This window comes from Triplophysa rosa, linkage group LG6 (assembly GCF_024868665.1).
Source record: "Triplophysa rosa linkage group LG6, Trosa_1v2, whole genome shotgun sequence".
In the NCBI taxonomy this organism is placed as follows: domain Eukaryota; kingdom Metazoa; phylum Chordata; class Actinopteri; order Cypriniformes; family Nemacheilidae; genus Triplophysa; species Triplophysa rosa.
Genome location: NC_079895.1, coordinates 6,990,253 through 7,016,773, shown reverse-complemented (window position 1 = coordinate 7,016,773; position 26,521 = coordinate 6,990,253). Strand labels below are relative to the sequence as shown.

At 38.5% G+C, this 26,521-nt stretch overlaps 1 protein-coding gene across 4 annotated transcripts in view; it reads right to left on the bottom strand.

Annotated features, from left to right (window-relative positions):
- The window catches only part of sema5ba (sema domain, seven thrombospondin repeats (type 1 and type 1-like), transmembrane domain (TM) and short cytoplasmic domain, (semaphorin) 5Ba), a 121,803-nt gene that overhangs the window by 15,291 nt on the left and 79,991 nt on the right, over positions 1 to 26,521 (bottom strand). For all 4 annotated transcript variants that reach the window (XM_057335646.1, XM_057335648.1, XM_057335649.1 and 1 more), the window contains exons 7-17: positions 25,098 to 25,196; positions 24,798 to 25,011; positions 20,141 to 20,426; positions 13,948 to 14,083; positions 13,492 to 13,699; positions 12,724 to 12,931; positions 4,985 to 5,102; positions 4,576 to 4,757; positions 3,546 to 3,689; positions 2,934 to 3,081; positions 1,059 to 1,284 (exon numbers count right to left, since the gene is read on the bottom strand). In XM_057335646.1, coding sequence (XP_057191629.1) covers positions 1,059 to 1,284; positions 2,934 to 3,081; positions 3,546 to 3,689; positions 4,576 to 4,757; positions 4,985 to 5,102; positions 12,724 to 12,931; positions 13,492 to 13,699; positions 13,948 to 14,083; positions 20,141 to 20,426; positions 24,798 to 25,011; positions 25,098 to 25,196 — 1,969 coding nt within the window. The remainder of the gene's footprint in view (positions 1 to 1,058; positions 1,285 to 2,933; positions 3,082 to 3,545; positions 3,690 to 4,575; positions 4,758 to 4,984; positions 5,103 to 12,723; positions 12,932 to 13,491; positions 13,700 to 13,947; positions 14,084 to 20,140; positions 20,427 to 24,797; positions 25,012 to 25,097; positions 25,197 to 26,521) is intronic.

The window sequence follows — 26,521 nt, the reverse complement described above, 5'->3', positions numbered from 1 at the left end:
CTGCCATAATCTCAAATCATGTTTTGCTACTTCTGCTCCCCAATGACACTGTTAGACTTGAATTTATTAGTGAGTCATTCCAAAGGTTGCCCTTTTTCTGGTAATTCAAGGTTAGTTAAGACACCACGCCATGATGTTTTATACAGCATCTCTGACAGAACATTCTGGACACGGCAACCTCCACAAGGTGAATTCTGACACTTGTCCTAATGCATTCATTGTGCACCATCCCACAGGAGGTCAAATGCATTCATTGTGCACTCACAGGAGGTCAGACAGAAACTTACAGTTAATCAATGAGCCGACATGGGTAAAGTTGGCAAGTCCTGAACTCTGACCCCAAACTGACATTGAGCTGGCACTTTTGGCTAAAACCAGAATATTTATACTCACACGCAAAACACACATTGTGAAACGCATTGGGAGAACTTCCACTCAGAAGACATTGACTAATGAAAATTGAGCATTTCAAGACAGAAAATGGAGGCCATTGCCAGCACTCACATAGCACTTTATATTCTGCTGAAGTCAGCTCTGTGAAACGCTCTCAGGTACCTGAAGTATTAGCACTTTAGCACTCAGCGTCAGTGCAGTTTGGATTGCTTTTGTGGAAAGTCCATCCCTCGAGACTTTGCATAAAGAGTTTCTACTTACAATAATGTTTCAATAGGCCACCTTTGCCCAGGTTGTCCCTCGGTAGTGCACAAATAGCTGACTAGGTAGGGATAGTTCACCCCGAAATGAAAAACATTCACTTCTATTGTATGGACAGAAAACCAATGGGAGTCAATGGGTACCGCCACTGTCCAGTTACCAACATTCTTCAAAATATCTTCTTTTGTGTTCCGCAGAAGAAAGAAAGTCATACATGTTTGACGTGACAGGAGGGTGAGTAATTGTTGACAGAATTTTCATTGTTCTTTTTTTTTTAAGTACTCATTCTTGACTGACTATTAAAAGCTATGTGACTATGCAAAAAGAGCGTTTTGGGCTCTTTTACTTGCATTTTATCGTGTCAAAAAAGGAGAGGTTGAAATTAAAAGCATCTATACACTCACTGTCTGTCTCGCAGGACACTGTTCCATCATTAGGGCAGTAGCGCGTCTCCACCTTCCGTTTGCCCAGCTGCAGCTCATGAGGATCAGCCAGCTGGGCCCTGCAGATGTACCGTACCCTCTGCTCCTGCCGCGCCCCTCCCTGGGTTATATTCACCGGCACCCAGGGCGTCCACGGGGTGTTTCGTCGCACCTCCGGGCAAGATTCCAGATTACAAGCTTGGTACTCCTGCAATGATGATTGACATGAGTAGAATATAAAAGATGGATGACATCATCCGGTTGCCTTTCCTCATTCATCATATCTGCGGAGACGGGACAGACACTTCACTTCCTAAGATACACATGACGCCGCACGACCCGGCATTCAAGAGCCATTACCACGAACTGTTAATAAAATTTAATGGCTCTTTGCTAGACACCCCAGGGGGTGTTACGGTTCTTCACAAGGAACGTTAATTTGAGTCCTGATTAAGTCGATTAAATCGGAATTAATTGCAGCTCTTAAGAGAGTTAAAGAGCATACTTTTGGAGACAAAAATCTGTCTGATTTCAAACATAAATGCACAGGAGCATCTCTACAGAAACGATACTGTAGGTAGATTCAGAAGATTTGTCTCGGTCTTATTTCTCTAAGCTTTTTGTACTTTTTGTTTTATATAAAGATGCATCAATTTGATTAATACATTTTTAATCTACTATAACTCTCAGAATTTATATACTGTATTATATAACAATATAATATACAATATACACTGAAAACAATAAGCAGCCGTGGAAAGAATTCAGAGACCATTCCAAATGTTCATTTTATCAGTATTTCTAGATGGATTGTGACCATTCCAGTCCAGTGTCTGTTAAATTTCAACAAAATCAAACCTCAGGAGTGACAAAGTCATCCAACAGCAATGTGAAAACTATGATTCAAATCGAGGTTATCACATACAAAATCATTTTTGAACTTTTCCTAAATACAAATCTTACTGTTGTATTGCTTAAAAGTGAATATGAACTTGTTTTCTTTGCAGTATTTGAGGTCTGAAAATATAGAGAACATCTTTTCTGTTATTTTGACCCGTTTCTCCAGTTTTCATTTTCTGCAAGTAAAGATTTGGGAGAAATATTGTTAGTAGTTGACAGAATGAAACAAAAATGATCATTTTACCTAAACACATAAACAGTAAATTCAGAAAAACTGAAAATAATGTTTGAAATTCTATTTTTTCCGCGGTTGTATATGCAATTTATATTGCTTTCCTGAATGTAGTTATAAGCGTCTGCCAAACGAATGAATGTAAATGTAAACAAACATTAGGGCTGTCAAACGATTAATCGCGATTAATCGCATTCAGAATAAAAGTTTTTGTTTACATAATATATGTCTGTGTACTGTGCATATTAATTTTGTATTTATTAACACAAAAACATAAACATACATGTATATATATTTAGGAAATATTTAGATGTATTTATTTATATTTACCAATAATTGAAATTATAAATAAACGTTTATAAAAAAGAATATTGCATATTTTTCTTAAATATATGCATGTATGTGTATGTGTTTATTAATTCAAAATGAATATGAACACTACACAGACATATATTATGTAAACACAAGTTTTTATTCTGGATGCGATTAATCGCGATTAATCGTTTGACAGCCCTAGATCAATGTGCTTTTATTAAAACCCACAGTTAGATTTGATTCGTTTAGTCCATGCAGTCTAGTCTGAAAAGAGTGTCTGAATCACCAATGAGGCGTTCTCTTACATCACACATATATTTCTGTGAGAGAGCAGCTATTATCATGGACAAGCAGGAGGCTCCAGGGTTTTAATGTCTGTGTACGAGTGTGTGTATTTCAGGTGTACATACCAGTGCACAACCCGGACAGCTATTTCCATTCTCACAGTTCCTGGAGCGCGAGTGAACCCCTCCTCCACACTCCGCACTGCACTTGGACCAGGGCAGCCATGACGACCAGAAGATGGGCTGAGGGCACGGCACCTTCTCATTACAGAATCTGAGGAGCATACAGAAAACAGTTCAGTGATATCAAGAGCCTAGAGAGGCTCAGTTCGAGAAAACTGCGGAGGAAAATATGAACTTATGAAACGAATCATGTCATAACAAATCACATTTTTATGAATCTTTTGAATAAATTGAGTTGATTCTGCTTATCCTGACTTTTTGTAGTACCTGATCAGAAATAAGCAACATTTAACAAAAAAACGGAACATTTTAGACCCAACTTATAATAGAGCACATACAACAGACTTATCATTATTACAATTTGCATAAAAACCTTCAGGGGGAAAATGTGTGAAACAACCCTTTTAAAGAAAATTATTCATCTTCCATTATCAAGTAAAAGGGTAATTTGCGTTTCTGTAATTATGTTTTATTATCTGAATATAATCTGTATGAAATAACAAAAGGACGTCTAATTACAATAATGACAGCTTTCTGATTTTTACATTTAGATACCTCTGTTCTCTGCTTTGTCCCACACACACACGGCCACCGTGCCTGGGCGAAGGATTGTTGCAGGATCGCTGGCGAACCTCAAAGCCAATCTCACAACTTGTGCTGCACTGACCCCACGACGACCAGGGTGTCCATCCACCATTCCTGCAGAAAAAACAATGAGGATCAGCGAACCATGAATGATGTCATTCGGAATGGAGACTGTTTTTATATTGCAGCACTGTCGGATCTGATGGGGATAATGTGATAGAAAAGGAAGAGAAAAGCTTTGGTAAGGAACTCATTTTGACCGGGAGACATTCTTAATTTGCTAAAGTGCTCTGTTTCTGCATTGCATCTCTTGTGATGAGAGAAGTGCCACTTTCTGTAAAAATACCGCTGAGTTTCAACAGCTTGGGTGTAGTTTTATATGACTGTGCCACAGGAGGAAAGCTGTTGGGTTGATATTTTTGTAAAATATAATTCACTAAACAGTCGTGGCCTTTCATGCATACTATTTTAGAGCAAAACTATTTACTATATTCAAAAGTCATATTCTCAAACCGTCTACAAAACACTGGTCACTATTTGCTGTATTATAGTGCTGTATTTGAACAAAGTCATTGTCATTCTTTTAAAGGGATAGTTCACCTAAAAATGGAAATTCTTTCATTATTTTCTCAACCACATGTCATTCCAAACCTGTAACACTTTGGTTGGTAACCAAACGTATGAACGCGGGTAACCAAACAACGCTGGCCCCCTTTGACTTCCATTGTATGTACATAAAATTACCCGGACATTTCTCAAAATATTTTCTTTTGTGTTACACAGAAGAAAGAGTCATGTACGGGTATTGAACGACAAGGGTGAATAAATTAATCCGGAATTTTTTTGGGGGGTGAACTATTCCACATTCCAGCACTGAATGATAGAAAAGAGCATTCACTTTCAGCCTTTTTGAGTTTACTTCAAAGGCAACGGCATTTATAATATTGATAATAAAGGGAAATCTTTTTATACCGTACACCTGGTTGGGAAAAATACTTGCCTCGAACAGTTGGACACCTCAATCGTGGGACCCTCGCATATTTTTCCCCCGCAGCGAGGAGGTGGGCTGTCGCATGCCCGCGATCGGCAAAGGCACGTACTGGTACCTTCGCCGTCATCGTGGCTACAAGGTTGCCATGGAGCCCAGGGCCCATACGCGCCATCTGTGGTTTGGTTCCTCAGCTGGAATAAATGCAAAATTGTTTGTGAATTTGAAGGTTGGATGCATACGGAATCTCGTTCCTAAAAAATAATGACTGCAAAACAGCTGCCACGATGATGTCATCGATCATGCGGCATAGCACCTTTCACGCACGAGAGATTTCAAAGCTGACTGGGAGTCTGACTGAGAGCTATCGAGACAATCAAAATGCATCATGTATGGAGCAGTGAGCGTGGTGGACTCTTACCGGGCATGCGGTGATGTTCTGGAACCACTGGCTCATGTTGGAGCTGTCTTCTATAGTGGTGCAGCGTCGCTGCTTGCGGTCCCAACCACAGTATGGGTCCCTGGCTTCCAAACACATCCTGAAACAGAAAGAGACAGAACAAATATGAGGGGTTGAGGTTTAAAACTTTTTTTAATTCATTGTGGCAGATAAAGGAGCAGACATTACAAAAATATTCAACATCTACTTCCACCACCCAACCTCAAAAATATCAAACGTCACACATAGCTTGACAGGCCTACGCACAATAAATCACGAGGTTAACCTCGATACAAAACACCGTACCAAATCTTGCTACACATTAAAATCGATTAAAAATCTGTAAGATGCTAAAAAAGGGGCTTAATGAGGTGTAATTTAATCTAAACCCACTAATGGAGTTAAGCACCAAGTGCCGTTTCGAGGGCACAGGAATTTGGGGCGGTATGTTAGTAAGCAGCAGCAGCCTCGCAACCTTCCCATCAGCTTGAAAGGCTTGTTTTTTGGCACAAGCGCATCGGTTTGTTTGAGCGGCCCTCTGGCGTTCCAGCCTCGAGGTTGTGGAAACACACAGAGTGTTGATACAGCGCAGAGTGCCAAAGCGGAATCCTGCTGAGGAGAGAGCTCGTGCTGAGTGCTAAAGCACTCCAATGCTAAAAGCACGTCAGAAACATTCGGAAGAGAGTGAAACATTGTTCTCTTTGCATTCTTCTCGTCGATGTGACGGGACAGATCTCACAAAAAGTGAAAATTGTCATCTAATGTCATTTACAAACATGTATTATTATAAATGTATCATTTAAGAACCATAAAACACAAAAAATAAGTTTGCACAACTTGTTTCTCAATGTTTATACTTTTTGAATTAAATAGACAGTAGTAGGCAAACAAAATACTATAAAAGAATAATAACAGTTATTATCATGCATTATCGTGCACTATATTACCGGTATGAAAAAACAATAAATTATCACTTAGTTAAGCCAACGTTCCCAATACACATAATTTTGATAACCAACAATATTCCTATTCTGCACTTTAAAAAAAATGCTGGTTCAAGTATGTTGGGTCAAATGTTAACCTTTTACTGGGTTAAAATAACCCAACGGATGGGTTCGTCTCTTTTTGACCCAACTTTGGGTTAAAAAAATAAAGGTTGTGCTCTTACAGCACTCACATAAAAAATGATTCTATTGATGTCTATCCTTGGACACTTTTTAGTATCTACAACAAAATCATGCATAACAGTTAGAACAGGGGTTCTCAACCTTTTTGACTCCCACTCCCCCCCCCCTCACAAAAACATTTCTAGCCAATAAAATATTTTAGAGCTTGACATTAACATGAAAAACGTTAGGCTGATCCATTATAGAAATGGAAACATAATTTAGTTTTTTAGAATGTATATTAATGCTAATTTTATCTCATTTTTAAATGTTAGTCATTTTGAGGCCCCCTTGGAAGTCAGCTGGGGCCCCCTTGAGGGCCCCGGCCCCCCTGTTGAGAACCACTGAGTTAGAATAAGTTTTAAAAAAGCAGACGTAGTCAATCTGTAAAACATTATATGATATGCAAGAGTAAGCTCAAACTTAACAGCTAAAGCCTGTTTCACACATCCTGTGACTGCGGTGCAAAAGTGAAGCATCAGTGTAGCTGGAACAGCAGGCACACGCAGAAATTTCACACTGACAGCTCTTTACAGAAAGTGTTTTGTGGGTCACCACATTAAGCATTTTTTTAACAACGGCCATTAATTATGAAGTGGAAATTTAGGCCACGGACAACTATTACAAACTTGATTTTTAAAATGAAATCTCACATGGAAGTTGGTATTATTATATTCAGAACCCAAACCCCTAAGTACAAGCAATAAATTGTTTAAATCGCCATTTTTATTGGCTGAAATACAACAGAAACGTTTAATGTTATTTAGAGTTATAGCATTGCATAATGGTTGCCACATTGTACAAACAAATGACTCCAACCAATTAAAAGCATGTGAGACAGGAAAGAATAATAATAACTTCCTTGTGTAAATCTAAGGGCCAATTACCCCCAGTCACCGGGGGCAGAAACACAAGCCCTGGGGGCAGTGACCTGCGTGCACTACCCATTTAAACAAAAACTTTTGCTGTGATTTCATTAATTACAGTGGAAAGATTTACTCCCGTGAACCAAAGGCAGTAAAAGTCAGTCGTCCATGTAATCTCTTAAGACTATGAAAATGTGGCAGCGTGGAAGGAATGCTGATTTGACATTTCGCTTGGCGTTCGGCAGCAGCCTGTTTTCCTGATGAGCTCAGGAGACAAGAACACAACCCCGAGGCACTGCCAGGACCCGACTGCTCCCAAAGCTGTGCCAGCTGACCTACTGAGAAAAAACTCAATTAACCACCTCCTAAAGGAGCTTTTTTTAAACTATGTTCTGCAACTCGGTCCGTAGAGAGATATTTCCGCAAACTGAAAGCTGACCGCTGTCTCGGAAACAAAAACACTACCACAGCAGAAATACTCAGTCTGGCCTTCTACCCAATCATAGAGCTCACCTACTTTAAAAATAGACTGTTGGAAAAAAACAAGTGCACTTGTAGGCCAGTTCATATTGCATCTTAATTCATGGTACTGTATGGAGAGAGAGCTACAGCAAAAACAAACCCACACTAATCACACTGCTGTATAATTTAACATGGTTTCCATACAGCGTACAAGATCAGGAGCAAAGCCACAAAACATGGCTTGTTAAAATTTAAGTAGAGCAGAGAATGAACACACAAACAATGGGGCAAAGCAACGGACAGAACACAATAAATCTTTCTTGTTTCACATTGGTTTAATGGATGTTTTAAAGTCACTGGAAGAGCCTCAAAAATGCTGTCTTTTTTATAGGCCTTAAAAGACGGACAAAAGGAAATAGTTATCATCATCCATTTAATAGCAATTCATGACCTTTTCATCGTAAACAAGGGCCAAGGATTCGTTTTTATAGAAGCACGGGGAACATAATGCTCAGAATCAATAAAAACAGCCGACGTTCAGTGTGTGTTTAAAACACAATTACAATTAGTATTTTACAAATAATTCACATTTTACTGCATTGTTCGACGTGAAATGGTGCAGAACAAAGATCAAGGAAAAAATCCCTCGGTGATATGACCCCTTTAATTTTCTGTGAAAGAGGACGGAGCCGTAAAGTCATAAATTTCAGCTAGAGGAAATTTCTGCACAAACCCACAGTTGACAGCTGCGCTCAGACAGAGATAAGACGGTCAGTCAGATCCTTTAATGGCTTCATCTCAAGAGAAGAAGAAGAAAAGATGCTATTTGTCAGAAGTTCAGGACAGCGTAGTTGGAGACATATTGCCTGTCTTAATCAAGAATGGGAGAAAGCGCGTGAGAAAAATGGCTTCAATTTTGGGGCTCCGCCAGTGGAGTCAGTTAAAAGCCAGAAGTAATAAATGCTCTCACCTTCTGATTACTTTCCTACCCTTTCACTGTTCTATCTGCAGCTCCTCCAGAAGCACAAGAGCTGGGCGACGTGCTAAAACAAGTGGTGAGCTCTCAAACTCTGTTTTGTAGCACCCTGTTGACAAGCTGGCGGCAATCTAGGGCCGTAAATTGTTTGGGTCAGACTGGCCTCTGGAATAAGAGCTCCACACAGACCGGCTATATAAGGGCTCAGCCACAGGTAATGGTGTAAAACTCTTTAGAATCTGTATTTATTGCTACATCACCAAGGCCAGTGGAATTCAATGATGTCATCTTACTACAGGGACTAGTGAGATGCGAGGTTAAGCGACCTGTTCAAGTACAAATGGAATTATAATATTCAATTATATATTACCACATTATATATAATATTAATTATATATTAAAATGTTTTATTTACAATATTAAATAATAATAATAATTACATAACAATAATAACAAATAACTTGCTAAAAACAAATGCTAAATTTTTTTAAATACTGCTATAGTATGTTCAAAAGTTTACTGAAATGTTTCTCTATAAAAAAATATTTAAAGCTGAAAGTGTATGCTTAAATGTTTGAAATTACTCTTGTAGACAAAAATATAATAAAAAAATTCTTAAAGAAAAAAAGATATTTTTTGAAATAGATGACTTGGACAAAATAATCAAGAAAACAACAGCCAATAAGAGTCCATAATAAATGGAATATTCTGTTTATATAATTTCCAAACTTGTTTGGAAGACTCTAGAATATGAGATTTTTATTTATTTTATTTGTATTTTATGCCTTTAGTAACGAAATAATTCATATAGTTACAGTAAACTTATTTCAAAGTTTTGATAAGTTTACTATTATTCTAAAATGTAAAAAATGTAATATAAATTAAGAATGAGTTAGTGTTTTCAAACTTTTGAACAGTGGTGTACAGTTTTGGTTATATTGGTTATCATACGGTTACACTGATTTAAATTTTATAGAAAAGCATAGAATAGAATGGAACAGAATAGAAAAGCATAGAATAGAATAGAATAGAATAGAATAGAATAGAATGGAACAGAATAAAATACTTTACTGGCCAATTATGCCTGAGCATACAAGGAATTTGTTGCTGATTTAAGGTCGTAGACATTATGAATGTTTCAACAATAATCAAAATCATTCAGTGATTAAAGTTATACAAAATTACAAAAAAGTAAACATATAAAGCAAATATGATATAAAAGTCAATGCCATCTTCCGTAACTCTCATTTTGATTGATAAATAAAGCACTTCTGTAGACATGAGAAAATGGAACCAATGAGGTTGGCCACACCACAGGACCTGGGAAAGAAATGTTGTAAAAACATATTTGTGGTTTTTCCAGCAAAGGAATGTTTACTGTATGCTCAGCCTACTACAGCGAAACACATTATAACCTCATCAAAACATTCCAACACATCATCTCAACCTTTAAACATCACTATAATATACATCATCACTAACTGTGCCACACTTGCTTAAAAGTTTCTAATTAGCCATAAAAAAACCTGATTGTAATATACTGCCAACAGTCATGAGCATTTGTAAATCTCCAGCAGTATCTTCATCCTACACCCTCACAGCTTGGCCCTGTGCTGCTGGTGGAAGTCTCTGTCAAGTGTCATTAGGAAAGAAAGTGTTACCCAGCCCATTCCTTCATCAATGTCCACATTCATTTCTTCTTTGATCCAGAATCACCGTGTCTCAGGGGTGCTAAGGTGGTCTGAAGTTTATCGATCTGGCCCGGCCGTTTGATCTATTTAGCACCGTCAAACAATCAGTCGGCTGATCAGAGTAAATTAGTTTCTTACAGAAGAGGCATGAGGTTAAGGTCCCTGAACGTCAGCAGGAAACAAGAGTTCTGAGGAATCAAACTCAATTATCACACCGCTGGAAAGCAAGAGCCACCAACAAGGGGAACAATTTACATTGAGCCCTCAATAAACATTTCTCAGAGGACAATACTGGGGGGACTTTGTTTTTGTTCCTTTTTAGCCAGAAATGGGAAAAGATGTAAAGCACAGAAACCGTGAATAAAAGAATGATTTTGAGGTAGACTGCCATTGTTCTCTTTGTGTTGTTTACATTGATTTGATTTGTTTCCTCTCGACATCGGTAGACTAGAGTTTGTCTCGCACAGTACAGATGTGACCTTGCACACCTTATTTACATTTTACCTGTAGAAACCTTTTCTTTAGATTGCTTTGCTTGAGAACAATTTCTTAAACAAAGTAAATGTATCAATAACTAGAACAGTTCACCTTTCCTGTCAGAAACAGGAAAAGTGTGTCGCTAAAAAAGGCTTCTTTTTGTCAGACTTAACACCAATAGCTGTCAAATCTTTTATATGTAAAATTTACATTTAGATTTAAAGTTGCTGCAAGCACTGTTTTCGGAAGAAAATGCATAAAATGTACTTAATGCCTGACAAAAAAAAACGTGTCTTGAGAAATCACACCTGTCTGTGTGATAGCCCTTACACTTTTTGGTCCAGTCAGGGAGGGCTAAATTGCTTTCATCATCTGTAATACTTAGATTATGGTTTAAAAGATATTAAGGTATAAAACGCATTACATTAAAATATTTAAAAAATCTTACATTTCAATTTTAAAATATATTTAACCAAAAAAGTTTTAGGATAAATACGAAAGAGAAATCAAGGGAGTAAAAATACATCAAGCTGACAGACTGCCCCCATAAGAAAGTATAAATCACAGATGTCATCTCTGTTATATCTCAGTTCTTAATTTTATCAGATTAAATGGAATGCAAATGAAAGCTTTTGCTTAAATCTCATCTGCGTTTCAGATATCTCTTCGAGAAAAGAGCCAGAAATCTCACGAATGTCTCCATTATAGTTTCAGAAGAGAAACTGAGCTCACATTTGCCAAGTCTGCAAACTAAAGTCAATATTATTAAAGATTTCATTCTGAAATCAAACGTTTCTCATCAAATTTAGCCAAATCAAAATGATTTTATTTACATAATCTATCATCCTTTTTGCAGCTACAAACTCTTAACATATTTGATCTCTATAAGTAGTCTCTATTTTATTTTAAGAAAAGCATTTGAGATTTATATTCATATGAAACACATTTGAGACCTCCATCAAATCCTGAGCTTTGAAAGAGCAACGTCTGAGCTATAATATACAGTATAATAAAATATGTCTCTAGATATAACCCTCTTCATCTCTTCAGTGTTGTTGTACAGTATGTCACAGTTGTGCTGTTCCCGGAGGTGAATGTGTGTCTAACTTTGTGTGCGCTGGGACTGGCAGAAATCAAAACGGAAATGAACATTTAAGGACCCTCTTCTCTGATCTGCCCCTGGAGCCCAGTGTGATTGTTCTGTCCTGCTGAGTTTTAAATAGGGCACTTCCGCTCCATCTCACCCACACCTCATTTGGTATGCAACGCCCTCAAAGCTCTTCAACACGCAGCCTTTCGTATGCGAGAAAGACTGTACCTGCAAAATCAAAGCGCTGACTAGTCACCTGCACGCACTCAAATATGTTTGAAGAATAATTCACTTGAGACGTCACCCTTTCTCTTTTCTTTGAACCGTCCTGCCTCGCTTATCTCTGTCTCATTCATCTACATGCACAATCGGCATTTCACCTTCAAGCACGGGGCACGGAGAGCGGACACAGCACCCCATTTGTCCCTCTGGCAAATTGAGCCTGACTGTTGTCCCCACCCTACGCGTGGAGCGGAAAGTTGATGGAAAACCTTGATAAAATACACGGGGATTGTGAGAAGGCGCTCTATTCTTACTGCTCCAGTCACCCGTGAGGAGGAATTTCTCTCTCAATGACAGATCAAGGGTATAATTCTGCAGAGGTGGGTAAGAGGAGCTCTTTCCAAAGTGAAAGGGGCCATTCAAGCACCTCTGTCATCCAACACCTACAGTCTAATGAGAAAGCATATTGTCTTTTGAATCGGAAATGTGCGTTTGTGAAGCTAGTCTGAATGCAGATGTCTACTAAGAAGAAAAAATAGCGCAGGACAAAAAATGAAGTGTAAACAACACTACATCATAACAGTTGTTATGAAACGTTTCTTTCGGTGCATATACACAATATAGATGTTTTAAAACGTTTTCTTTTTATCGCTCCAATCCACAGAAAAAATACAGTAGCATCATGGGTTTGGAACAAGGTTGACTAAATAAGACAGACGTTCTTCTTTTTTGGGGCGAACTGTTCCTTTAAAGATGAAATACGGTACTCACAGTTCTGTTTTGTAGCTGGAACATCTTGCCAGTGGGATCTTTAGCACTCTGTCATTCAGGCCCACAAAAAGAGTCCTGTCGCCATGGAGAATTTGAAGGCTCAGGATTGGCTCTCGTACACCGGGAGGGAAGAGTTGCATCTCCTCCAAGTAACAACCTTGCAGGGTCTTGTTTGTGGTTGCCAGAGCTTTAAGAATAGTTCCGTACTCTGATAAAGTCAAAACAGAAGAAGTATAATTACACAAGGCTGCATGAATAATGCTATTTATACAAGGTTTACGAAGGACTACAGCAAGAGAAAACCTTTTAGAGAAAGGACTGAATCATAATAACAGTCTTATGCAATATTCTACACAAGAATGCAACCACGAGTTTTCTATTTCAAAAGAGGGAAAAATGAATGCGTTATGGATGTGACGAAAAACAACAGGTTTTTGAGGATTTGAGGAACATAATTTGTAGGATTTTTGTGAATTAAAATATACAAACCAGAAGCAATGATGCCCAACAAACGGAGAAGGGATAGCACTTTATAAAACATAAAATAGTTATTTTATTTTCATTTTTATGTGCCCATTTATGGGGAATATGGATTGTTATGGATGTGATAACTCTTTTAACTGACTATGGAAAACTATGCTTTAAAAACTTTAAGAGAGACTTCACATGGATACTTAAACCACGAAATATGGACATCTGACTTATCAGTATGGTGTAAACCTTGGGTAGAAATGATCTTAAGCTTGACTTTTGAATTTCTCGAGTTACCTGTGCCTATGTACATGACATGGTGCAAAGTGTCCTGCCCCTGTACGATGTCAACAACCAACTTGGAGAACCGCACATCATCCTGCCAGACCAGTGGGTCCACGGAAACAGGCTGAACCACGTCATTCATGAGAAAGAGGCGCTGGGCGTCTTGCAGACTGCGTTCAGTTAGTCCATCATTGGGCCCTTCTTCATCAATGGTCCCACACTGGTAAATGTCAATAGGTAAAAACATAATAACTAGTGTCAAGGACAACAGGGCAATGCAAATATAAATCCATAAAAACGTTTGACAGATAAAAACTGTCAACTGTGAATTTCGGTGCATGCCGAAACATCCAGCTGATATTGAGGAATTACTCTCACAGTGCCAGACTGATTGCCTGAATTTATATGTTGACTGTTCCAGACACACACAGAGTGGAAAATGTGAAAGATAATGGGGGAATGGTGCACCTGGAAGTTTGGGATGGGGTTTGGGGTGGGCAGCCAGGTAGAGCGAGGGTTCTCCTGGGAGCGGAAGGGTCCGTTGAAAGCCTGCGTGATCGCACTGAGGTTGAATGCGCAAACTGCAGAGGCAGCAATGCTGTTCCTGCAACAACACAGAAAAAACATAGATACACTATAAATCCAGGACATTGAAGTACAAAATAGAAGGCTAGATCAACACTCGCTTTGATAGCTTTGTTTACCCATATTTATACATGTCTAGTTAATCTGTCATCAGTACATCTACTGACAACCCTTACAGAAAAGACACACGAAATTCACATGTGCAAAAAACACGTGTGATCACATGTGAAATGTGTGTTTTTGGAACATTTTGGTGTGAATTCCATGTGAATTCCCAAGTGAAACCCATGGGATAACATGTAAAAACCCATGGGACAACATATGCGACATGTCTCCACATGTGATCACATGTTCTTCACGTCACCACATGTTGCACATGTCATCCCATGGGTTTTTACATGTTATCCCATGGGTTTCACGTGGGAATTCACATGGAATTCACACCAAAATGTTCCAAAAACACACATTTCACATGTGATCACATGTGTTTTTTGCACATGTTAAACACATGTTGTATACATGTGATCACATGCGAAAAACATGTAAAAAACATGTGAAATTCATGTGTCTTTTCTGTAAGGGAAATGGCTGGTTTGATTTAAAAATAATAAATAATAATAATAATAATGATAACATGTGATAACAATGATAATAACATTTGTTTATTGTTAATTATTATTAACAATAAACAAATATGTTTATAATAAATATATGTTTATAATAATTAACAAAAATATTATATCACAGTTAAAAATGCATATTATGTTGATTTGAATATTTATAATAATAAAAATACAACAAAGAAAATACATATTAATAATAATATAGTTTATAATGCATATCATTTCATTTATTTTATTATTTATTAATTTTAGTTTATTTTTGTTTTAATAGGTATTATTATTCAAAGGTTATAAGACACTTAAAATAACTGCATTATTGATGACAGAATACGTTTACATTTTTGTGTTAACACTTTCTCAAAGATGGCGGACCACACACTCCATATACTGTATCTTGCTCACATGTTGCAATAACCACCTGAAACACTGCAAACACAGTTTGCCTTTTGACTAAGAAAAGCCTACATACATGAGACAAAAATAAAAGTTCAGAATCGGCTCAGCCAAGCGGATCTTCTCAGCTTCATCTGGCACGAAATATTCTCAAATGCACCGAAAGTTAATTAACTCCACCGATGTGAGTGACAGGTGGCCCGAAGACAATCCTAGACCAAAGTAAGCTGTCAGCAGGGGAGATGAGAAGCTCTGCGGCGGATGGACTGGATGGTTCTTCTTGTTACCAGAGTTTGGAACGGATGACGGTGCAGTTTCAGAGCGCTGTTGGTAGGATGTAGTTTAGTCCTGTAACCCTGAGAAATGTCCCCTGAGCAGCCTGTGTGCCAGTTCATATTCCTGCAAGTGAACCACACTAACAAGCCCCTTGACATGCACAGTATAGCTCTCAGTAGAAGCAAGAAAAGCGAGTGACCAACGTCACTAAAAGTGGCTAAAACTAACTAAAAATAGCAGTGCAAGTTCTTACGTTCCTAGAGCTCAGTTGGTAGATCAAGGTGAAGGTCGTGGGTTTGATTCACACACATGATCAAATAAATATATACCTTAAATGCACGATAAGACGTTTTGGATAAAAGCGTTTGCAAAATGCATATATGCAAACTAAATCAATACAACGAACACGGCAATAACTCACGTCATTTCAAAACATAGCAGCTTTTCTATACAGATGCAGTCATACAGCATTATGTCGCAAGTTACTGAAAACAGCCGGGGGTCATTCGAAGCCAGCTGACAGAATCATACATTCAAATCAAACAGTTGTCGTGGGTAGCACGTTCATGTGTGTGCTGCACGTAAATGAGCAGCAATAACTGTGGCAGTAAAGCAGACGCCACAGACAGATGGGCTCATGGGCAGAGCTCCAGGAGAGAGTTCTCACTATGCCAGACTCTGCTGTCTGGCTCAGTGTCTAACTGAAGTCTCTGAGATGGTTCAAGCCTGGTTATGCGGTTCTACCCTGGGGATCCCATATGAAAACTTCAACACGGAAAGTTAGCATGCTAAGAGAGAGAGAGGCTGTTGGCCATGCACCTCAAAAAGCTTGTAGAGAGATGAAACACAGTGTATGAAGAATGCGGTCAGCAGTCGAGAACACATGAGCTTGATATAACCCAATCAGAACTGGTTTTGACAGAAGAGCCAATTGGTCTGAGATATGATTGGCCTGTCATAGCAACTTTTTATTACAAGACTTCAAACCTCTGTATGAGGCATTACATGTTCAGAGAGAGAAAGCAAAATGCTCCGTTTCAAAACCAAGCACAGTAGGAAGCTGCAAACTAAAACAGCATACAAAGATTTGAACTCAAAACTAAGTTATTTTATAGATGAATACCCACTCATCTCCCTCAGGTATGCATAAAAACTATCTAAGGCAACATGGTTTTGCTTTTGGAACAGCTTTTGCGGTAGGCAGCTCAAAAGGTTTTGGAACAGAGCTTATTTCTCCCAAAAGACTGAGAAGCACAACATTTCCTCTCAGCCTTAGTCAAACCATGTTGTGCTGAAAGCCTCAGGTAAACAGAAATGTTGACAAGAACACGTTTGCCTTGCGCTGTTGGCCCTGTTCTGCTGTGAAACGGACAAAAAAAGACAGAGAGAACAGCAGGTAGGGTACGTCTTCTCTTGCTATAATAGGGTTGGAGGAATTACAGCTTCAGGGCTTGAAAAACAGATTACTTTTACTGTATTGATTTAAAGCTGAGCGAGTAAACCTGGGTCACAGTGATTCAGATCTTCAGCCGATGAACAGTAGTCAAGGTCCAGCTAAATGTACAAGTGTAAATGAACTCGGTGTGAAAATAGTTTTTGGAGATACGTTGATATGGGAAAGGGGTTATTTGACATGCGATATTATACTGTAAATACACTCTTTGGTTGACACGTAGATATTACAATTCTTTTTCTGAATTTGTATTTCCAAGTTATTAAAAATAAAGAGTTCTGCAGCAGATGGGTTGGCCCCCACAGAGCCCTGATCTCAACATCAGACTTGGTCAATTGAGACGGCCAGAATTCATAAAAGAACTGTGACAAATTCTCCAAGATTCCTGGAATCTTTCCTGCCAAATTCTTGGAAAAGTGTGTTTAGGAGAAATGGTGCTGGTTTAAAGGCAAAGTATGCTCGCCAAATATTCATTAACGTTATGCTTTTGCAATAAGTTTATTCATAGATAAAAACAATTTAAGGCATTATTTTCAAAAACATTCAGACATTCTGTGCTTTTTAACTATTACTATAAATGTAGTGTAAATGCAAAACAAACAGCAGAGATGACAGTGCCGTTTAAAGCATGGATTCTCAACCATTTTAACTCCAAGGCCCCCCATTGTATTCAACAATATTCAAAGGCCCCCCTCCGGCTCACAAAAACTCAAAATTTCTCCCCAATAAAATATTTTACACCTTAACATTAACAGGAAAAATGCTTATTAATTACGAAAATGGCCAACTAATAAGATTTTTTTTTTCGTTCGTTTTTTTATGTATTTCAATGCAATTTTTTTTCTAATTTTAGAATACTGGTCATCTTGAGGCCCCCTTGGAAGTCAGTTGAGGCCCCCTTGTAGGCCCCCTTGTGGGCCCCAGCCCCCCTGTTAAGGTCAGTTTATGGTTCTGCGTAGGACCTACGCCGTAACCTACGGCGTAGCCTACGCAGAGCCGCGTACCCTACGCCGTAGCCTGACGCGCACCTCTCCAAAAATGTAACAACGCGTCAACTCAACGCGGACCCTACGCGGACCGCAAGCGCTGTGATTGGTCGGTTTGGCAGCATCGTACTTCCTTCTATGCATTTCTGGCGTCTTCTTCTCTGGCGTCTTCTTCCGGCAAGTTCAGAGTCCACAAAAGAACAACATGGCAAGCATCGACATCTCTGGTTTCTAGCTTTTTGTTTAAGTGATTTAATTAAAAGTAACTGTTTTTCTACTTCGATCAGCTCCAACTCCGTTAAGATGCGATCAGCTTCCATCGCTTGCAAACACTAGCATACACACAAAACATCGGCGAAGAAGAGCAACCCGGGAAAACACAAAGAGCCAACTAGCGTTTCGGCGGTGTAATTGCAGTACGACGCATACTCTCAACGCAGAACCATAAATGTTCACGACGGCGTCATCTACGTACATAGGCTACGCCGTAGGTTACGGCGTAGGTCCTACGCACGACTATAACTTAAGCTTTAAGAACCATTCGTGTAAAGTATCCAATACCAACAGAGTTTGGGCCCGTAACACAGTCACCTACTGTACGCTATCCCATGACATGCTTGATATAACACACAACATATGGGCATGAAGTCTTCTCGCTGTGAAAACAGATGAGTATAGAGCTTTCCAAGCAACACATACAGTAGATCACGTGATTAATAAAATGAAGTCGTGTTGGGTTGTGGTGACAGGACACACAATGTGGGACATAACATAGGGTCCTTTAAGGTCATCCAAGAAGACCATAATGTTGATTTAGATGAAACTAGGCCAACACTCGAGGGAAAAGAAAAAGAAAATACCTGCATCGCAGCAAAAAAAGAAAAGAAAAACAACAAGGAGCCGACTCAGCAACCCTCCACAGCAGAGACAGAGGTAGGAGTAGCCATACATATTTTCATGTATAGTAAGTATTTAGTATATACAGTGGTATATTTTAGCGTATTTTATGTGCTCTTGAGCGAAAGATTCTCTTGTCAATTATAAAAACTCAAAGCTAGTCAGATATACAGTACATGAATAACTTTATAAATACAAAAAAAAAACAAAAAAAAAATGTTTTGTTTCTTGTGCGTGATATTGCTGAGTAAGGATTTTTTGGGTGCATCTATAGACCATATGAAACAGAGCAAGAAATTGCCTTAATTTATGATTCATTTTCACAACATGCTTTAAAAAATGAAAGAACCTCCTCTACAACCACAACTAGTAAACACTGGTCCAGAAGCACTTCTGTTATTTGCTTTATTATTATTCTAAAATCGGATGTATACAGTTACATCTTATAAATGTTCGTTGAACATTTTGTTTCTCTTATGAAAGTTCTGTTGGATTTGAAAAAATACTATAGATTCGCCATGTGCACTTTCCTCGAGAGTGAGCCGTGGTAAATAAGTGACTTTTGTCACATTTTTACGCTGCAGTATAGGTTGTCTGCTACCGTATGAACTGCCAAAAGGCCTATTTCACAGAAACGAGAGTGATAACAATTCCTTAAAAAAGTTAATTAAAAAAAGAATAAATCTTTTCCAAATACAGTCTTTGCATTAAACGGGCCTTCATAAAAATAATACTTTTATCAAACGAAAGGGTGTTTAACAATAACATTCCTGAACACTATGGTAAAATCACTACAAGGCACAGCCTGTCACGTTTTATTGCTTTCATAAAACAGTGACAACACCAATGATAACAGCAACGCCTTCATACGGTCCCTTCAGCCAACCCACTGAAATAATACCCCAACTCAATTCCTAAACACTTCAGTAAAACTAACCAACTCTCAGATATTTCTGCCAGCTCTCCTGCTAACCCCATTCCCACACCACCCTCCCAGTTTTGCAGCCCCAAACCCTTGGGAGGATTGCTTAAGGTGTTCAATTCACGACAGCCAGATGGAGACGCCATTGTTTTGATTGCATTACCATATTCTGTTCCTACTGGGGCAGTGAGTGAAAGGGGACAAAACAAAGACAAAAAAGAAACAGTAAAAATGAGGGCGAGTGAGAGAGAGCGGAAAAATATAGGGAATGAGAGCAAAGGGATGTGCTCAAATGATGTACTACCATACATATGCTATTCAAAACTTAGTTTCCAGTATGCATACTTTAGGAATGTGCAAAGGAATCCTCAGATGATATTAATTAAAATTTGTAGTATACAGATGTTGCACACTACATTGACCCAGAAAAATCTAGTATACGCTGTTTTTTAGCAGGGCTTCCTAAACAAAACCAAATCACGTTCATGGTAAATTACACTGTAAAACTCTTGGGTTAAAAACTTACACGTTGGTGGTAAAGATGCCATAAATGAGGTCCTGTTCGGGCAGGTAAAAGGTGCTCTGCAGCTCATTGTAGTAAAAAGGGATCTCTCCCGACCGTGAGCAGTTCAGCCGAGCTTTTGTAAAGGTGGTCCACGTGTCCTCCAGCAAGAAACGTCCTCCTATGTCGTTCTTGCAAACCCGAGCCACCCGTGAGTACACCGTTTTGCCGCAGTCATGCTCCACGGCATTCTCCCTCAAGAAGAAGAAGGTGAAAAGACCCACGTCGTACGCCGAGATGAAGTGAGGTTCTGAAGGAAAACAAAAAGCATGGTTAAAGACATTTCAAATAGGCGCATCTTTGGTGGGCTTTTGGTTGCACAGAGCATCAAAAAGTGGATTACATTCCAAACGGCTTAAATGCTGACTTTAGTTCCCCAGCCATTTGGCCTGTGTCCTATTTTTATGTGCTTTTAGGAAGGCCTAGAACGGTGGGAAAAGCGTATTTGTATGCGACGTGCAGAAATTGTTCTGTATAAACAAAGCTGTCCCCGTTGGTCCAGGTGGCATTGGTCAGGATTGCATTACTCAGAGTTAATATCACTCTAAATAATATCCTCCCCCCAAGGCCTGTTTTTCCCCAGCCGAAGCGTGCGTGCTGTAGATATTCACCTGTAAATAGCCATGACCGCAATCTTTGCTGGGGCTATCACAGCAGTTTAAGAGAATGAGATTACTGTTGGGCTGTGAAGCACACGAGAGGCATCAGGACATTACTGCTTTTTGATTCAATTTTAAACGCTAATACATAATCTCAGTGGGTACAAGTCTCAAAAAGCAGTCTAGGGAAAACTCAGCATGCATTAGAAATGATGATGCATCTGCAGGAACTAAAGCATGTATCTGTATGCATAAGGTGCAAGAGTTAAATTTCTTGTTTTTTTTCTCATATAAATTTTCTTTACTCATATAAGTAATAAAATAGATAGCCATAGAAAATATTAGGAGACCGTTCCAAATTTTCATTTGATCAGCATTTCTAGATGTACTGTGGCCGTTACAGTCCAGTGTCTGTTGAATTTGAACTAAATCATACCTCAGGAGTGACAAGTCATCCAACAGCAACGTGAAAGACTGACAGCAAGACAAGACACATGGAAACTGTGATAAAAACTGAGATTGTTGTATTGCTTGAAAGTGAATGTGAACTTTTTTCCTTGCAGTATTTGAGGTTTGAAAAAATATATTTTCTGTTTTTTTTTAACTTGCTCCTCCAGTTTTCATTTTCTGCAAATAGAAACAATATTTTTATTTGACATTTTGGAGAAATATTGTTAGTAGTGCCCAGAATGAAATAGAAATGATCATTTTACCCAAGGCTCGATTTGAGGGGGGATGCGAGGGGATGGTATCTCCCTTGTTGAAGGAAATGACAAAAAGCATCCCCTCTGTAAAACCCTAACCATCCCACTTATAACTGTATTAAACTGATTATAATATACATTTTATAATGTAAATCGTCTGTAAATCATCAAATATTTAACCACACCATCCCCCCTGAAATTGTTTACAATTCGACCACTGATTTTACCTAAACACATCTATAAAAAGAGTACATTCAGAAAACTGAAAATACTTTTGAAAGGGTCTCTTAATTTGTATATGTATTAGAATGAATGTATTAGAATGGCATTGAATTGCATTTGCATTGAATTGTATGGGGGGAAAAAATACATAAATGCACCATAAAACAAAATATGGTGTTATATGATTTATTTTGAATCTATACCAATAGCTTTGTGTAAGGAGCAGACCAAAACATACTGTGTGTCATTATTAACTGAACATTTGGGGAGGGTAAATAATGATCAAATAATGAATTTATCAGATTGCAGAGACATCACAACTGCAGTTTCAGACAGAACATGGTGGAGATGGTCAGAGAGAGACATACTGAATACTAATGCTGGCCTTAGTATAACAGTAATTATTTCTCAGGTGCAAAACTGCATGAATTAATCAAGTCATTTTGACTAAGCTGGGATGGGCAGTGTGCGTGTGTTGGTTTGCGAGGTACTTACAGTAACATGACAAATAGGATATAATAAATATTTTTTCAGCTGAAAGTAAACACTACTTCATTCCCGGACTGCCAGGGTCCGTATGTGTGTGTGTGTACTGTAAACATGTTTATATGCTGACCACAGTCAGGGAAAAGCTGAAAATTCAATTCCAAAGGAGAGAGATGTGCTAATATCAAAACTGTTTGCAAATGATGACATCTCTCATTGAATCAGAGCTGTGCTAAAAAAGTATATCTCATTTCAGGTCTGAACTCACACGAGTTAGTGTTAAAAACATCCAGTCAGCGCCTTGCAGGAAAGGTACAATAAGGTCCAGACAGATTTCATTCTGAACCCCCGAGGTTCATGCCGTTCCTCCCTGCACTCCACGCGAGCAGCCTTGAGACTACAAATACGCTTATGATTCACACATCATTTCCACGGAGTCCGCCTCCCTCAGCATCCAGCTAACACGAATGCCTAAATTTCCGTGGCTTTGCTCGGGTCAAGCTGACAGAAGGTACATTCAGGGGGAAAAAGGTGTTCGCCCCCATTTCTTTACAAACTTGTATGACTTTCTTTCTTCTGCAGAACACAAAAGAGGATATTTTAAAGAACGTTGGTAGCCGAACAACACTGGCCCCCCCATTGATTTCCATCGTATGGACACAAAACCAATGACATTTCTCAAAATATCTTCTTTTGTGTTCCACAGAAGAAAGAGTCATACACAGGTTGTTAATGACATGAAGGTGAATAAATGAATTCATTTTTGTGCATCTCTTCAAGCTTCCTTCAGCTGTGGTTGAATTCACATAGGGTCACTATTAGCGTTCTCCCCCTCAGGTGTGAATCTACAGTGAAGGTGTGCAGTCCGACTGAGCGACATGAAGCATTGCAACTGCAATTTCACCCTCTCTCTGCCATAAGGCATAATTACACTGCTGGAAGCCTGTGCGTTTGTTCGCTCCGCTCAACCCAAGCCCACACTTACATACACCAGTATAACCTCTCTAACTCCATCCCCTCTCAATGCACTTTTTCCTCTACCTCAACTACTCTCACACCTCCTCAGTGAAGCATCACTGTGTGAATTACAGCTCTGGCAACACAAGTGTCTACATATTCTGTTTCTACTGGTGTCAGAATGAATATTCCAGAGCAAACTGTGTCAGCAGATGGGAGATTACTGACACCTTTTGACTTTTTCAGTAACTCTGTTGAGTTTAGTGTTGGACCGGTTTCTGTCTGACTGGATTTCTCTCCAATACTTAAAATAAATAGTTTTGGGTATGCAGGCTTGTCTATTCTTTTTTTTAGACATAAAACACTTTATAAAGTCAGGTCACACACACTAAAATGATGGGGATTACTTGCTGAATACAAATCAATCTAGTGGAAGTATGTGTCACTTTGTCTTAAATGTGCTGTGGGTAATATTTAGGAGGATCTACTGGCAGAAATGTGTTCAGAGGTGTATAAAGACCTCACATAATGAAGCGTTATGTTTTTATTATCTTAGAATGAGCTATTTCTATCTACAAACACCGCGAGTCCCCTTGCATGGAATTCGCCATGTTGTTTCTACAGTAGCCCTTAATGGACAAATTGCTCTACAGAGTGCGTTTCATAAATACGTTATCTTCTACAACGCGATGACATCTTAGCCCTGTGAGAGCTGCCGCAGTGCTTCAAAAGAGAGGGGTGGAGTTAGCCGTTGGTTGCAGTTCTCAAACTCACCGCTAGGTGCAGCTAAAATCTTCAGACGGCTCCTTTAAATGTTTCTTTTAAAACTCTTGAATGAAAAAATATATACAGTATATATTTTTTGTGTAAGCAGACAGATGTTCCTATGTTTTTCTGATTGCAAACTATGGTATCTTTGCATATCTGAACACAGTTTATGAAACAAATCTCTAAAACTATCGACATACCTGTACTATACAGTATAAAATATAGAGGAAAAAAATCTGAAGAAGAGCTTTAAAGGAATTTTCAGGTTGATCCCCTTTTATTTCCATTACTGTCTAACAGGCATTGTGTTTAGGGTCTGTAAAGTCCAATAGGCCATTTTTGCAGATTTATACAACATTTACCGCAAAAATGTACATCAAACAGAAACAAGTTATTAGATTGAATTGCATTCACCAAAAATGTAATTAAATTATTTATTTTTTTAAATCACTATTTTTCTTTTTCTGTTTCTTTTTCTGAAGTGCTGTTAGCATATGAAGAGTTCATTTGCAAAAACAGACAACTGTTTTTAATATCTTTCAAAAATCATGTTTTTTTATTGTGTTTTCCAATCAATCAAGCTGCAGTTGGGTTGTTTTGATAAGTAATAGTAACAAAAAATACAGCTAACTAACACAATAAAACAATAAAAACATGATACCGAAAAATAAAAAACAGAGTTATCTGTTTTTGCAAATAAACTCTTCATATAAAAATTTTCATCATTAGTGAATATACTATATAAAGAAATCAAGAAACTTTCTAAAAATTCAACTTTTTCCTTTCAAATTTGACTCAGAAATATGATCAAGAGAGATGGTGAAGCGTTCCAAATGTTCTCTGATATGATCAAGACAATCAGACGAGATAATGAGATTAATGTACCATTAAGCCATTTGGAGTTGTACTGGGCGGTCCGCAGGGGAGGCATCCCTCCAAGGCTGCGATAGATGACAGGGTCCCGCCCTGAGAAATCAATGACTGTAGCAGCATACAGTTCTCCGCTTTCGGTTACCATGGCTGTGGAGTTATGACGAGGGTCATAGGGACAGCGGGCCACTCCGTTCACCCTCTCCAACACCCTGCTCATGTTCCCTGCCTGAGAGAGGGGGACGGTATGGATCACACACTTTGATAAAAGTCCAGATAAGCCATTTGATATGGAATATGCTAAGCACTGTCTACCTCTCTGGTGATGCACAGAGGCTGGAAGGCATTGGTGCCGCAGGTGATCACCTCGGTCTTGTTGACAAGCAACACGCGGATGTAGTTTTGACACTCCACCTGCAGAAGGACATGCACTTGTCAGTATGAAAGATAGCAGCAGTAGCTATATTAAAGGGATAGTTCACCCAAAAAAAGTTATTCTGTCATCATTTACTTACCCTTTTGTCATTTCAAAACTGTATGACTTTTACTCTTCTGCAGAACACAAAAGTAGATATTTAAAAGAATGTTATTAACTGAACAACGGCGGTACACATTGACTTGAATTGGTTTTGTGTTCATACAATGGAAGTAAATAGGTACCGCTGTTATGCGGTTACCAAAATTCTTCAAAATATCGGTAACACTTTATTTTACGGTGCCCTTGTTACGCATGTTACATGTATTTACTATAGTATTTACTATAAATTATGCATAATTACATGTAACTAACCCTGACCCAAACCCTAATCCTAACCCTATAGTAAGTACATGTAGTTGCTTTTTATTACTCAGTACTTAAATGTATAATTACACTGTAACACGGGCACTGTAAAATAAAGTGTAACCAAAATATCTTATTTTGTGTTCAGCAGAAGAAAGTCATACAGGTTTGAAATGACAAGAGATGGTAAACAATGCAGTAGAATATAGTATAATATAGTATACGGTGTTGTCACATAACCTCAATATATTGCATGAGCACAAACTGAACGCAGCATATCCCACAATGCGTTCAGTTTGGAAATGCCATTTGATTACTAAAAGAATGCTTAATTATAATTTAAAATCAATCCAAAATGTGTTTTATAACAAAAAGCAAAAGAAAGATCTTTGTGAAAACTGAAAAAAATTGAATTGAAAACTTCAGTTAATTCAGCGGAAGAATCCTAGGCAGATTCTTTCTTTATCCTATTAGGAATGCTTCCAAATTATTACAGAAATTCCATTAGCATTCCTTTTACATTTTTTAACAAAAGATGCTACTAAACCATTTCCAACAAACCCATTGTCTCTCCTGGGAGCAATTACACTTTACCAAAGAGTGATATTACTTCATCTTTCATTTGCCTTACTACAAACTAACAATAATCCCACCTAACACTGGATCAGTTAGCCTAGGCATCAACCTTCTGAAGCACTTGACTGTAAAAATGACACCATTTCAAACAGGAAGGACAGTGATAAGCTCCAACATTTCAGTGAGGCAGAAAGCCAAGTGGCATAGGGGGGAACTGACTTCAGATGAGAACTGCCACCATGTTGGTTTACAGTCTATCAAATAAGTGCGTGGCAGATCAGTTCTGGCTTTTATTTGAGGAACAACAACAAAATACACATTTTAAGGCCAAAGCCCTCATATAACAATATCTTACTATTGTATAACAAAGAAAATAAAGAAA